The 14,984-nt window shown below is 38.6% G+C and overlaps 2 protein-coding genes across 2 annotated transcripts; both read left to right on the top strand.

The window, feature by feature from the left end:
- The first annotated feature begins 139 nt into the window (after nucleotides 1–139).
- LOC145238371 (acetylcholine receptor subunit alpha-type acr-16-like) lies at nucleotides 140–6,895 on the top strand. Its single transcript, XM_080101515.1, has 15 exons — nucleotides 140–333; nucleotides 546–682; nucleotides 1,074–1,195; nucleotides 1,564–1,676; nucleotides 1,939–2,039; nucleotides 2,113–2,216; nucleotides 2,719–2,885; nucleotides 3,286–3,372; nucleotides 3,643–3,755; nucleotides 4,341–4,500; nucleotides 4,736–4,836; nucleotides 5,300–5,409; nucleotides 5,497–5,576; nucleotides 6,179–6,298; nucleotides 6,630–6,895. The coding sequence occupies exons 1-15, from the start codon at nucleotides 294–296 to the stop codon at nucleotides 6,851–6,853; spliced, it is 1,779 nt and encodes a 592-aa protein (XP_079957641.1). The 5' UTR covers nucleotides 140–293; the 3' UTR covers nucleotides 6,854–6,895.
- A 5,362-nt stretch (nucleotides 6,896–12,257) lies between these two features.
- On the top strand, nucleotides 12,258–13,808 carry LOC145239107 (uncharacterized). The gene is made up of 4 exons (XM_080102390.1): nucleotides 12,258–12,364; nucleotides 12,452–12,531; nucleotides 13,134–13,253; nucleotides 13,585–13,808. The coding sequence occupies exons 1-4, from the start codon at nucleotides 12,276–12,278 to the stop codon at nucleotides 13,806–13,808; spliced, it is 513 nt and encodes a 170-aa protein (XP_079958516.1). The 5' UTR covers nucleotides 12,258–12,275.
- Nucleotides 13,809–14,984: the final 1,176 nt, after the last annotated feature.

The raw sequence follows: 14,984 nt of genomic DNA, 5'->3' as shown, positions 1-14,984 counted from the left end.
TTTAGGCGCCACTAGCAGCTAAAACATTTAAATCCTCCTCAATTTAATTTTTGATATCAAACCCGATTAAAGTGGAATTCGCTGTAACCGCGAGCACGAATCGATTCAGGCAAGTTTGGCGGGAAATAAAACGCGCCAGTTAATTGTGACGTCACACTGATTAGACACTTGATTTCCAATCGTGATTGTTGTGTTGAAGAAAAAGGGAAAAAGAAACCAAAGTTTGAAACTTGGAGCAAAGCCATTAATTGTTTATTGTCAATTGCTGGACAAACTTGTGGCTTAACAGGAAAATGAGATTATTGTGGATGTTTCTGCTTGTGATTGGCAAAGGTGAGTTGAAAAGCTTTTAATTTTGTAGAAAAAAAGGTTTCTCGAAATGACCTTAGATAAATCAGAACATATGCTTCGTTTTCAGTTTAGTTTTTATCAATTAAAAGCATTTGTGGACAAAATTGTGTTAATTTATTTCACTTTTTTGTAGCAGTTTGATAATGGTTATAAGTTCGTACCGAAGCGTTCCATTTTGTTATTGCTTTCTACAGTTAATTGCGATCCATTCGAGAAGGAACTGATCGACAATTTGCTACAAAATTATTCCCACCTTGAGCGCCCGGTACGTCATCACAATGATGCAGTGGTTGTTTACGTCAAGTTTTCACTTCAACAGATTGTTGACGTGGTAAGTGACGTCATGATCTGAGTGACGCTAATAAATATTTTATTTATTTATTTAAAGTTTAATATTACTCAAAAAAATATAAACATAGTGTATCAAGTTTATAGAGCTCTTCTGGCAAATGTATTTTTATATCGACGTTTCGACGTCCTATACAGGTCGCCGTTATCAGAGACGTCGAAACGTCGGAATAAAATTACAATTACCAGAAGAGCTCTATAAACTTGATATTATGCCTGATAAACATAGGTATGTTAGCTTGGTCTAAATTTGTTTTACTCTGGTGACATCAGCAGCGATTTTGAAACTTTTAACTTAAAAACGTATGTAAGCTATGGTTTAAATTAGGCTTAAAAGAGTAAACAAAAATCTGTTATATCCTGTTCAACTGTAGGATGAAAGGAACCAAATAATTTCGTCAAATGCTTGGTTGGATTTAAAGTGGACCGACTACCGTCTAAAGTGGGATCGGTCAAAGTACGGGAATTTAAGCAAGACACGAATTCCTTATCAATAGTGAGTTTAACATTTTCCAAAGAAACGAGCAAAGCTTATCATGCAGACAAATTATGTGTGGACTTTATATTGGTGAAGTAATTGCTCAAATAGCCTACGCTTTTTACATCGAAGTAGGAATACAAAAATTAGAAAAAAACTAAAAAGCCATGAAACCGATAATGATTATTACAATTTGCCTAGATTTAACAAAATTCGATATCAGCAAACATCAAACAAAATTTCATTCCTGTTGAAAAATGGTTTGATAGAAATCACATAAAAATGGGAATTCACCGAATGGTGCATCACCGCATAACTACTGTGTGCTTGATTTTCTGTGGTCTGTTTATTTGTTTTAAGATTGTTTGTGTGTTTTCGTTTTGCAGCATTTGGACTCCTGACATTCTTCTTTACAACAATGCTGACAATAACTTTGATTCTACAACTCACACGTCCATTGTTATCGGTGACAAAGGGGATTGTCTTTACATTCCTCCAGGTAACATATTGTAAATCTTATACTTATTATTTTTTGTTCCACTGACAATGTCTAATTCCTAATAAGTGAGTTCTATAATAACAAAATCAGCGAATACCAACTCAGCGTTTATTATTTCTGTAAGTTACTTTTTAATAATCAAGAAAATGAATGTGCTTCATCTAACCTTGGTGTTGACCTTGAAATACCAACTTGGCCCAAAATTTGCTTTGAAGCTTTTTCCAAGTTTTTCTACTAATAAAACAACTAAACCCTTTTACAGGTCTTTTCAAATCTACATGTAAGATAGACGTTAGCAACTTTCCATTCGACGAACAAGTTTGTACACTTAAATTTGGGGTCTGGTCTTACAATGGTGATCAGGTGAGCTGTAAAATATTTCAAGTAACAACAATTTCATGATGGCTTCATATGGTTGTTGATAATTTGTGGACAGGTCGACTTGCAACTTCAACCCGGAGGGGGAACAGATTCAACCGAATACATCGAAAGCGGAGAGTGGAAACTGATCAACGTCGTCGGAAAGAGAAACATCCACAAGTAAGTCATAGAACTGCAAACCATAAAGTGCTTTCGTGCAAATATACTGTAGTCCAGTGTTCCTTAGTCCAAAACTTAAACAGGTTCAAAAATATTTGTGTACAGTTCATGGTTAACGGTACATATTGTAACAATAATTTGCTGCACTAAAAATATTTGTATACATATGTATATATTGGTTTCGGGTGTACTTATTCATTTGTAAGCAAAAACAAAAAACTGTGTGTAGTATATTATTCAATCACGAGTCACCAGAGACTCGACAGATGGAGACAACAGTCGCATGTAATAACAGACTGAAAACTTTGACAAGTCTGAAGTCGACCACCGTTTTTTATGTTTGTATATATTACACCTAAGTAATAGGCATCAGCAGTATCTTATTGATACAAGTGATATTTTTGTCTTGTTCTAAGTTACATTTTTAAACGAATTTCTTCACATTCTGATCAAAGTTTAACCCGACTATTTTAATCCCTTCCATTTCCAACGATCACCTTAGATACAAATGTTGCCCGGATCAGTTCGTTGACGTCACATTCTCTGTCGCATTGAGACGACGCACAATGTTTTACATCATCAACCTGATTCTACCCTGTGTTCTCAACTCCGTTCTAACTCTCCTCACATTCGTGTTGCCGGCTGAAGCTGCCGAGAAGGTCACGCTAGGTAGGTCAAAGTTCAAACAGAGCCAAGTCGCTGAGCGCAAATACTTATTATAAGCTCAAAATGGACAATAGCTTTAACGAATAAAAGCCAGTCCTGTAGCCAAAACTTTGGGAGGGGGCCAACATGAGAGATGGGGTGAGTCATAATTATGTGACACTGTACAAGTTGATTCAAAACAACGAGATATCGGACCAAAATGTGTGTGTTTCTAAATTCATTTAGGGGCCTACAGATTTGGGGTGAGGGGGTAAATGTTTTGGCTTCGTGCAAGTTGGAATTAAACCAATACATGGGAGCAATAATCCTTCACCGTGACTACGAAAATGACAACACACACAAAGATATGACATAAACATATCTTGAAAACTTAGTACCTTACAAACTTTTTTATTTGCTGCAGCCATCACCGTTCTCTTGGCACAAATCGTCTTCATGCTTCTCATCATGGAAACGATGCCTCCAACATCAGACGCGATTCCTCTCATTAGTAAGTTTGATTGTTTGGTGAAAAATTCTCGTAATGTTGTCGTATGAGTAAAGTCTGCTTTGCTAAATCACCATAAAAACAAGCAGTTTATTGATACACAATTTTGTTAGAAACCGTTTCGCAATAATAAAACAGTTTGCAGTGCATAGCTACACGACAAACAACCTGTGGCTGCAATTAAAAGACAGAAAAATGCATAACTTAATCAAAATGAAAACACAGACTAAAGGTAAAAACTTGCAACAATTTTACTAACGCATTTATTTTCAGGCAAATACTTCGCGTGTAGCTTGGTGACAGTTTGTGCATCGGTAGGAGGAACCGTCCTCGTGCTTTCATTTTATTACAAATCTCCTGAAATTGACGGGAGGATGTCGCCATTGGTAAGACCGCAACCACTTGTGCTATGTTTAACAGCATGAAGCTTGATAACATGTGGTAACCATGGGTGCCGGCAGAAATTTTTCCAAGAGGGGGGGGGATTTTAGAAAATTCACACTTGCATGGATAGCTGACTATATGAAGTAATTATACACACATGGCATAAAATATATTTTGGGTCTTGCCCCTACGTGCCGGCGCCCATGGTGGTAACTGTGAAAACGAATCCAAACAAACACAATAACTTAGTTCCACTCTGCAATTGTAGTCATAGAAATCCCCATGTATTTAGAGCAACTAAATTAAAAGCAAAATTTAAACTTTAAGATAGATAATTCTGACTTTGATTCGAGACGGAAACTTTAAAAATGATTTATTATAACAGTACACGTTATTACAAAAGTTATTGTGTGTTCTTCCAAACAATACCGCAATTGGCAAGAAATAACCAAGCCTGTCTGCAAATAATTTTAGCTAAATTTAGTGGTGGCAAATTGCCTTGTGCTCCGTAGGTTGCTGGTTCTAATCCCTACTCTATCATCTGTCTTTGCAAGCAAACCTTCTCGCTTATTAAAATTTCTTCCCAGCTTAGGAAATTACTTCTGGTATCGATCCCCAAGCTCATGCACATGGAACCGTTCGTAGCATCGAGGGCCAAACACTTCTACACAAACCACTCTGTTGCGTCACAAAAGCTGGCAGGGAAATCCCCGAGATGTAACGGGAAAGTTCCACGTCTTGAAGCTGGTATTTTTTGCTCATGGATATTTTAAAATTTGCTCATCCGCCAAAGATATAACATACACTTTTCAGGAGTAAATGGCAATAGGAGTAAATGAACAACTTAACTCTGCGAATACGTTTTAATATTTATTTCCATCGTCTTATTACGGCTAGTTTTGGTCCTGAACCTATCATTTGTTGAAACCTTAATCAGTAAAAAGTCGCACTGATTTAACCTAACTGTTTGAAAACTCACCAGGAAATACGAACAACAACAATTGTGACGCAATACTTCGTTCAAACAACAACAGAAAAGGTTTATTCGAATCCATACAAGAACAATCTGCACCGAAACAACAGGTGTGTTATGTTGAACCTAAACGTGGAAATAAATGAATGGTTGATTTGTGGACAATGCTGACGAAAGTTGGCCCTAACATGGGGTTGCTTATAAAAATATTTTCGAAAAAAAACAATAACAAAGTTAGTAGTTGTGTTGCTGTGTTTCCAGTAAGATATTAGTTTTCATATCCTTTGATGTTTTCACCCAGTCCAACTTATTGCAATCTATATGTTGACTTGGATTTAAAATTAAAGTATATTATTGCACTAATATTAAATATTAGAACATACATGCCAAAGTTGGCCTATGCTTCTATTAGCTATTAAAAGTTAGGTTTGTAATTAAGGGTTGGGGGCATTGAGCATCCACCGAAAAATTAAAGGGGGGCTACGAAAAGGAGAAAACCTGGTATTTAGATGCAAAAATTTGACGATTTAAACTAACGTAGATGTGGGTTAAAATCTTTTCGTTCTCGATCAGAAATATAAAGGATTGAAGCGAATGAAAAGAGAAAGATCTTCAAACCAACTTGCACTGCTGCAGCATCAACAAACTGTCCAGAAAAGATTAAAAAACTTTTCCTTTACGAGGTGATTATTAAAACTGGAAACATATTTTGCTGGAAAAAATTAGCCAAAATTGAAAATGTTGTTTAAGGGATGTTGTTGTTGTTTAAGGGATGACGTCAAATCGGAAACTGAAAGTCACGTGAAACCAGCGATGCATAACCGATCACAGAGCAGGGATTCTTATTTCGGTAAATCCTGATGAAGATAAATATATCAGAACATTATTGTTTAAAGCTTGATCTCAAGACCAAAAATAACCAAGGTCACGAGTTTCATAATAATTTAGTTTGTACGATTGACTCTTTTTGGCGAAATCACTCACTTTGAACTGATTATGACCAGGGGTGCATAATCTGCGGACATACGTCCATATGCGGCCGCAGAGACGAGTTTGTGCGGCCGTGAACATGTTTATTAAAAGGTACTGGCGGCCATGACGCAAATAAAACCCTTTTGCTAACTACTTTGATTTTCAAAATGTTCTAAACAGATTTTGTGGTACCATGCGAAAACACAGGTACCAAAAGCGTCACAATATAAATTATGTCAGTTAAAACTCATCTTCAGACTGATCAGCTCAATATGCATCATTTTCCTGTAATTTACCTTTGGAAGATTAAAAAATTGAGGTCAACCCCAATTAATTTGACACCAGAATCAAATCGCCATTTTACATTTACCTTGGGTAAAGATATGCTTCTAGTTATCTACTGCTGCTAACTAGAATAAACTAATTACATGTTAACTAGTTGATAACTGCTGCTAATTAGTTAACTACTTGGGTTTCCAGATATCGCCGCACCTGACGCTTACCAGGGAAAGGATCTTGATTCTTCAACCGCCTCCAGTGAGATTCGAACCCGCAACTCTGCGAAGTCGACGGGAAAAAAATCACTCAGCTGTGCAAGTTGTGAGTTGTGAGAGATTTAAAGTTCAAAATTTGTAAACAACATTTAGAATTTAGATTTATTCAACAGAGCTGTATAACTTGTTGAAGTTTAATTACTTATTCTAGGAAAATGAAATAAATGTAAAAGAAAACACCGAAATCCAAACTTTTATTCGACTTTATGATCCACATCTTGCGCCCGACCTTGTGTTGTCCAACACCAGAAGTTTAAGCCAGACGTTTAAAAATGTTGTTCCCATTTTCTTGCTGTAGCAAAAGCCAGCAACTTTTCATTCAAAGTGCTTTAAACCGATTGATAGATGAAAGCGTTATGTGTGTTGTTATTTACCAGCACTAGAGAGCGCTAGAGCGCTGCAGGAAATTCTTCGTCGACTTCAACGCATCAACCGGAAGGTGGAGCAAGAGAGTGACAACAACGAAATACTTCTAGAATGGCAATACGCCGCGCGCGTTCTCGACAAGCTACTGCTCTGGATATTTTCATTGTTCGTCGTCATAGCAACGTTGGCGACCCTTTTCGCTGTCCCAAATATTAATGACGTTTTCACGATGTAAGCTTTGCGGGCGATTGCAGTGAATAAAACACGAATCGTTGTTTGTTTCTCGTCAGGAATGGAAAGCGTTCACATATTTACTACCAGGCTAATCTATAAACTGGTATTATAGGGACGGTTTTGTCTGGTTCAGTTTCAGAGGATAGTCAGAACCATAGCAACCAAGGTTACGGTTGGTTAGTTATCATTTAGACGATGATAAATTCCCACACATATTGAACAAGAGATGGTGGTTTGGTTGTAAAGATACTAAGCGTTACTGCTAACGCCAACAGGTGCAAGAGTCAATGAGGACTGATCGAGCGCTTTCAATACGAATGTAGTAACAAAAAACGCTTCGAATGTAGTACATTTTAATTACGACAACGCTTCAGAAAGTGCAAAAACATTACGGAGTTGAAAAAATGACCCCCCAAAATCGACAAAAACGGAAAGGATTTAGCCTTAGGGTTTTTTCAAAAATCGGGTCAAAATTTTCGATTATAAAAACCGGTTTAAACCGGTTTGGAGGTTCGGTAGGAGGCAGAAACCGGTCATAACCGGTTTGAAACTGGAATATTCCCGCGAAAACCCACCGAAAACCGAATTGTTCTTCGATTTTTTGACCCCCAAAAATCGAAAAAAACGGAAAGGCTATAGCCTTAGGGTTTTTTCAAAAATCGGGTCAAAATTTTCGATTTTAAAAACCGGTTTAAACCGGTTTGGAGGTTCGGTAGGAGGCAGAAACCGGTCATAACCGGTTTGAAACTGGAGTATTCCCGCGAAAACCCACCGAAAACCGGACTTTTCTTCGATTTTTTGACCCCCAAAATCGAAAAAACGGAAAGGCTATAGCCTTAGGGTTTTTTCAAAAATCGGGTCAAAATTTTCGATTATAAAAACCGGTTTGAAGGTTCGGTAGGAGGCAGAAACCGGTCATAACCGGTTTGAAACTGAAATATTCCCACGAAAACCCACCGAAAACCGGATTTTTCTTCGATTTTTTGACCCTCAAAAATCGAAAAAAACGGAAAGGCTATAGCCTTAGGGTTTTTTCAAAAATCGGGTCAAAATTTTCGATTTTAAAAACCGGTTTAAACCGGTTTGGAGGTTCGGTAGGAGGCAGAAACCGGTCATAACCGGTTTGAAACTGGAATATTCCCGCGAAAACCCACCGAAAACCGGATTTTTCTTCGATTTTTTGACCCTCAAAAATCGAAAAAACGGAAAGGCTATAGCCTTAGGGTTTTTTCAAAATTCGGGTCAAAATTTTCGATTTTAAAAACCGGTTCAAACCGGTTTGGAGGTTCGGTAGGAGGCAGAAACCGGTCATAACCGGTTTGAAACTGGAATATTCCCGCAAAAACCCACCGAAAACCGGATTTTTCTTCGATTTTTTGACCCCCAAAATCGAAAAAACGGAAAGGCTGTAGCCTTAGGGTTTTTTCAAAATTCGGGTCAAAATTTTCGATTTTAAAAACCGGTTTAAACCGGTTTGGAGGTTCGGTAGGAGGCAGAAACCGGTCATAACCGGTTTGAAACTGGAATATTCCCGCGAAAACCCACCGAAAACCGGATTTTTCTTCGATTTTTTGACCCCCAAAATCGAAAAAACGGAAAGGCTGTAGCCTTAGGGTTTTTTCAAAATTCGGGTCAAAATTTTCGATTTTAAAAACCGGTTTAAACCGGTTTGGAGGTTCGGTAGGAGGCAGAAACCGGTCATAACCGGTTTGAAACTGGAAATTCCCGCGAAAACCCACCGAAAACCGGATTTTTCTTCGATTTTTTGACCCTCAAAAATCGAAAAAACGGAAAGGCTATAGCCTTAGGGTTTTTTCAAAATTCGGGTCAAAATTTTCGATTTTAAAAACCGGTTTAAACCGGTTTGGAGGTTCGGTAGGAGGCAGAAACCGGTCATAACCGGTTTGAAACTGGAATATTCCCGCGAAAACCCACCGAAAACCGGATTTTTCTTCGATTTTTTGACCCTCAAAAATCGAAAAAACGGAAAGGCTATAGCCTTAGGGTTTTTTCAAAATTCGGGTCAAAATTTTCGATTTTAAAAACCGGTTCAAACCGGTTTGGAGGTTCGGTAGGAGGCAGAAACCGGTCATAACCGGTTTGAAACTGGAATATTCCCGCGAAAACCCACCGAAAACCGGATTTTTCTTCGATTTTTTGACCCCCAAAATCGAAAAAACGGAAAGGCTGTAGCCTTAGGGTTTTTTCAAAATTCGGGTCAAAATTTTCGATTTTAAAAACCGGTTTAAACCGGTTTGGAGGTTCGGTAGGAGGCAGAAACCGGTCATAACCGGTTTGAAACTGGAAATTCCCGCGAAAACCCACCGAAAACCGGATTTTTCTTCGATTTTTTGACCCTCAAAAATCGAAAAAACGGAAAGGCTATAGCCTTAGGGTTTTTTCAAAATTCGGGTCAAAATTTTCGATTATAAAAACCGGTTTAAACCGGTTTGGAGGTTCGGTAGGAGGCAGAAACCGGTCATAACCGGTTTGAAACTGGAATATTCCCGCGAAAACCCACCGAAAACCGGATTTTTCTTCGATTATTTGACCCCCAAAATCGAAAAAACGGAAAGGCTTAGGGTTTTTTCAAAAATCGGGTCAAAATTTTCGATTTTAAAAACTGGTTTAAACCGGTTTGGAGGTTCGGTAGGAGGCAGAAACCGGTCATAGCAGGTTTGAAACTGGAATATTCCCGCGAAAACCCACCGAAAACCGGATTTTTCTTCGATTATTTGACCCCCAAAATCGAAAAAACGGAAAGGCTATAGCCTTAGGGTTTTTTCAAAAATCGGGTCAAAATTTTCGAATTAGAAAACCGATTTAAACCGGTTTGGAGGTTCGGTAGGAGGCAGAAACCGGTCATAACCCGTTTGAAACTGGAATATTCCCGCGAAAACCCACCGAAAACCGGATTTTTCTTCGATTTTTTGACCCCCAAAAATCGAAAAAACGGAAAGGCTATAGCCTTAGGGTTTTTTCAAAAATCGGGTCAAAATTTTCGATTTTAAAAACCGGTTTAAACCGGTTTGGAGGTTCGGTAGGAGGCAGAAACCGGTCATAACCCGTTTGAAACTGGAATATTCCCGCGAAAACCCACCGAAAACCGGATTTTTCTTCGATTTTTTGACCCCCAAAAATCGAAAAAACGGAAAGGCTATAGCCTTAGGGTTTTTTCAAAAATCGGGTCAAAATTTTCGATTTTAAAAACCGGTTTAAACCGGTTTGGAGGTTCGGTAGGAGGCAGAAACCGGTCATAACCGGTTTGAAACTGGAACATTCCCGCGAAAACCCACCGAAAACCGGATTTTTCTTCGATTTTTTGACCCCCAAAAATCGAAAAAACGGAAAGGCTATAGCCTTAGGGTTTTCTCAAAAATCGGGTCAAAATTTTCGATTTTAAAAACCGGTTCAAACCGGTTTGGAGGTTCGTTAGGAGGCAGAAACCGGTCATAACCGGTTTGAAACTGGAATATTCCCGCGAAAACCCACCGAAAACCGGATTTTTCTTCGATTTTTTGACCCCCAAAATACGAAAAAACGGAAAGGTTATAGTCTTAGGGTTTTTTCAAAAATCGGGTCAAAATTTTCGATTTTAAAAACCGGTTTAAACCGGTTTGGAGGTTCGGTAGGAGGCAGAAACCGGACATAACCGGTTTGAAACTGGAATATTCGCGCGAAAACCCACCGAAAACCGGATTTTTCTTCGATTTTTTGACCCCCAAAATACGAAAAAACGGAAAGGCTATAGCCTTAGGGTTTTTTCAAAAATCGGGTCAAAATTTTCGAATTAAAAAACCGGTTTAAACCGGTTTGGAGGTTCGGTACGAGGCAGAAACCGGTCATAACCCGTTTGAAACTGGAATATTCCCGCGAAAACCCACCGAAAACCGGATTTTTCTTCGATTTTTTGACCCTCAAAAATCGAAAAAACGGAAAGGCTATAGCCTTAGGGTTTTTTCAAAAATCGGGTCAAAATTTTCGATTTTAAAAACCGGTTTAAACCGGTTTGGAGGTTCGGTAGGAGGCAGAAACCGGTCATAACCGGTTTGAAACTGGAACATTCCCGCGAAAACCCACCGAAAACCGGATTTTTCTTCGATTTTTTGACCCCCAAAAATCGAAAAAACGGAAAGGCTATAGCCTTAGGGTTTTCTCAAAAATCGGGTCAAAATTTTCGATTTTAAAAACCGGTTTAAACCGGTTTGGAGGTTCGTTAGGAGGCAGAAACCGGTCATAACCGGTTTGAAACTGGAATATTCCCGCGAAAACCCACCGAAAACCGGATTTTTCTTCGATTTTTTGACCCCCAAAATACGAAAAAACGGAAAGGTTATAGTCTTAGGGTTTTTTCAAAAATCGGGTCAAAATTTTCGATTTTAAAAACCGGTTTAAACCGGTTTGGAGGTTCGGTAGGAGGCAGAAACCGGACATAACCGGTTTGAAACTGGAATATTCGCGCGAAAACCCACCGAAAACCGGATTTTTCTTCGATTTTTTGACCCCCAAAATACGAAAAAACGGAAAGGCTATAGCCTTAGGGTTTTTTCAAAAATCGGGTCAAAATTTTCGAATTAAAAAACCGGTTTAAACCGGTTTGGAGGTTCGGTACGAGGCAGAAACCGGTCATAACCGGTTTGAAACTGGAATATTCCCGCGAAAACCCACCGAAAACCGGATTTTTCTTCGATTTTTTGACCCCCAAAATCGAAAAAACGGAAAGGCTATAGCCTTAGGGTTTTTCAAAAATCGGGTCAAAATTTTCGATTTTAAAAACTGGTTTAAACCGGTTTGGAGGTTCGGTAGGAGGCAGAAACCGGTCATAGCAGGTTTGAAACTGGTATATTCCCGCGAAAACCCACCGAAAACCGGATTTTTCTTCGATTATTTGACCCCCAAAATCGAAAAAACGGAAAGGCTATAGCCTTAGGGTTTTTTCAAAAATCGGGTCAAAATTTTCGAATTAGAAAACCGATTTAAACCGGTTTGGAGGTTCGGTAGGAGGCAGAAACCGGTCATAACCCGTTTGAAACTGGAATATTCCCGCGAAAACCCACCGAAAACCGGATTTTTCTTCGATTTTTTGACCCCCAAAAATCGAAAAAACGGAAAGGCTATGTTTTCACCCAGTCCAACTTATTGCAATCTATATGTTGACTTGGATTTAAAATTAAAGTATATTATTGCACTAATATTAAATATTAGAACATACATGCCAAAGTTGGCCTATGCTTCTATTAGCTATTAAAAGTTAGGTTTGTAATTAAGGGTTGGGGGCATTGAGCATCCACCGAAAAATTAAAGGGGGGCTACGAAAAGGAGAAAACCTGGTATTTAGATGCAAAAATTTGACGATTTAAACTAACGTAGATGTGGGTTAAAATCTTTTCGTTCTCGATCAGAAATATAAAGGATTGAAGCGAATGAAAAGAGAAAGATCTTCAAACCAACTTGCACTGCTGCAGCATCAACAAACTGTCCAGAAAAGATTAAAAAACTTTTCCTTTACGAGGTGATTATTAAAACTGGAAACATATTTTGCTGGAAAAAATTAGCCAAAATTGAAAATGTTGTTTAAGGGATGTTGTTGTTGTTTAAGGGATGACGTCAAATCGGAAACTGAAAGTCACGTGAAACCAGCGATGCATAACCGATCACAGAGCAGGGATTCTTATTTCGGTAAATCCTGATGAAGATAAATATATCAGAACATTATTGTTTAAAGCTTGATCTCAAGACCAAAAATAACCAAGGTCACGAGTTTCATAATAATTTAGTTTGTACGATTGACTCTTTTTGGCGAAATCACTCACTTTGAACTGATTATGACCAGGGGTGCATAATCTGCGGACATACGTCCATATGCGGCCGCAGAGACGAGTTTGTGCGGCCGTGAACATGTTTATTAAAAGGTACTGGCGGCCATGACGCAAATAAAACCCTTTTGCTAACTACTTTGATTTTCAAAATGTTCTAAACAGATTTTGTGGTACCATGCGAAAACACAGGTACCAAAAGCGTCACAATATAAATTATGTCAGTTAAAACTCATCTTCAGACTGATCAGCTCAATATGCATCATTTTCCTGTAATTTACCTTTGGAAGATTAAAAAATTGAGGTCAACCCCAATTAATTTGACACCAGAATCAAATCGCCATTTTACATTTACCTTGGGTAAAGATATGCTTCTAGTTATCTACTGCTGCTAACTAGAATAAACTAATTACATGTTAACTAGTTGATAACTGCTGCTAATTAGTTAACTACTTGGGTTTCCAGATATCGCCGCACCTGACGCTTACCAGGGAAAGGATCTTGATTCTTCAACCGCCTCCAGTGAGATTCGAACCCGCAACTCTGCGAAGTCGACGGGAAAAAAATCACTCAGCTGTGCAAGTTGTGAGTTGTGAGAGATTTAAAGTTCAAAATTTGTAAACAACATTTAGAATTTAGATTTATTCAACAGAGCTGTATAACTTGTTGAAGTTTAATTACTTATTCTAGGAAAATGAAATAAATGTAAAAGAAAACACCGAAATCCAAACTTTTATTCGACTTTATGATCCACATCTTGCGCCCGACCTTGTGTTGTCCAACACCAGAAGTTTAAGCCAGACGTTTAAAAATGTTGTTCCCATTTTCTTGCTGTAGCAAAAGCCAGCAACTTTTCATTCAAAGTGCTTTAAACCGATTGATAGATGAAAGCGTTATGTGTGTTGTTATTTACCAGCACTAGAGAGCGCTAGAGCGCTGCAGGAAATTCTTCGTCGACTTCAACGCATCAACCGGAAGGTGGAGCAAGAGAGTGACAACAACGAAATACTTCTAGAATGGCAATACGCCGCGCGCGTTCTCGACAAGCTACTGCTCTGGATATTTTTATTGTTCGTCGTCATAGCAACGTTGGCGACCCTTTTCGCTGTCCCAAATATTAATGACGTTTTCACGATGTAAGCTTTGCGGGCGATTGCAGTGAATAAAACACGAATCGTTGTTTGTTTCTCGTCAGGAATGGAAAGCGTTCACATATTTACTACCAGGCTAATCTATAAACTGGTATTATAGGGACGGTTTTGTCTGGTTCAGTTTCAGAGGATAGTCAGAACCATAGCAACCAAGGTTACGGTTGGTTAGTTATCATTTAGACGATGATAAATTCCCACACATATTGAACAAGAGATGGTGGTTTGGTTGTAAAGATACTAAGCGTTACTGCTAACGCCAACAGGTGCAAGAGTCAATGAGGACTGATCGAGCGCTTTCAATACGAATGTAGTAACAAAAAACGCTTCGAATGTAGTACATTTTAATTACGACAACGCTTCAGAAAGTGCAAAAACATTACGGAGTTGAAAAAATGACCCCCCAAAATCGACAAAAACGGAAAGGATTTAGCCTTAGGGTTTTTTCAAAAATCGGGTCAAAATTTTCGATTATAAAAACCGGTTTAAACCGGTTTGGAGGTTCGGTAGGAGGCAGAAACCGGTCATAACCGGTTTGAAACTGGAATATTCCCGCGAAAACCCACCGAAAACCGAATTGTTCTTCGATTTTTTGACCCCCAAAAATCGAAAAAAACGGAAAGGCTATAGCCTTAGGGTTTTTTCAAAAATCGGGTCAAAATTTTCGATTTTAAAAACCGGTTTAAACCGGTTTGGAGGTTCGGTAGGAGGCAGAAACCGGTCATAACCGGTTTGAAACTGGAGTATTCCCGCGAAAACCCACCGAAAACCGGACTTTTCTTCGATTTTTTGACCCCCAAAATCGAAAAAACGGAAAGGCTATAGCCTTAGGGTTTTTTCAAAAATCGGGTCAAAATTTTCGATTATAAAAACCGGTTTGAAGGTTCGGTAGGAGGCAGAAACCGGTCATAACCGGTTTGAAACTGAAATATTCCCACGAAAACCCACCGAAAACCGGATTTTTCTTCGATTTTTTGACCCTCAAAAATCGAAAAAAACGGAAAGGCTATAGCCTTAGGGTTTTTTCAAAAATCGGGTCAAAATTTTCGATTTTAAAAACCGGTTTAAACCGGTTTGGAGGTTCGGTAGGAGGCAGAAACCGGTCATAACCGGTTTGAAACTGGAATATTCCCGCGAAAACCCACCGAAAACCGGATTTTTCTTCGAT

This window comes from Phallusia mammillata, chromosome 7, assembly GCF_965637545.1.
Source record: "Phallusia mammillata chromosome 7, kaPhaMamm4.hap1.1, whole genome shotgun sequence".
Classification (NCBI taxonomy): Eukaryota; Metazoa; Chordata; class Ascidiacea; order Phlebobranchia; family Ascidiidae; genus Phallusia; species Phallusia mammillata.
This window is presented reverse-complemented; position numbering and strand designations above follow the sequence as displayed.

Bases quoted from the DNA above. Each gene is read 5' to 3' on its own strand.
- LOC145238371 (XM_080101515.1), top strand. From the start codon at position 294: ATGAGATTATTGTGGATGTTTCTGCTTGTGATTGGCAAAG. The intron at 3,373-3,642 runs GTAAGTTTGATT...ATTTATTTTCAG, and splicing joins AGACGCGATTCCTCTCATTA to GCAAATACTTCGCGTGTAGC. The intron at 5,577-6,178 runs GTAAATCCTGAT...TTGGGTTTCCAG, and splicing joins GAGCAGGGATTCTTATTTCG to ATATCGCCGCACCTGACGCT.
- LOC145239107 (XM_080102390.1), top strand. From the start codon at position 12,276: ATGAAAAGAGAAAGATCTTCAAACCAACTTGCACTGCTGCAGCATCAA. The intron at 12,365-12,451 runs GTGATTATTAAA...TTGTTGTTTAAG, and splicing joins AAAAACTTTTCCTTTACGAG to GGATGACGTCAAATCGGAAA. The intron at 13,254-13,584 runs GTGAGTTGTGAG...GTTATTTACCAG, and splicing joins ATCACTCAGCTGTGCAAGTT to CACTAGAGAGCGCTAGAGCG.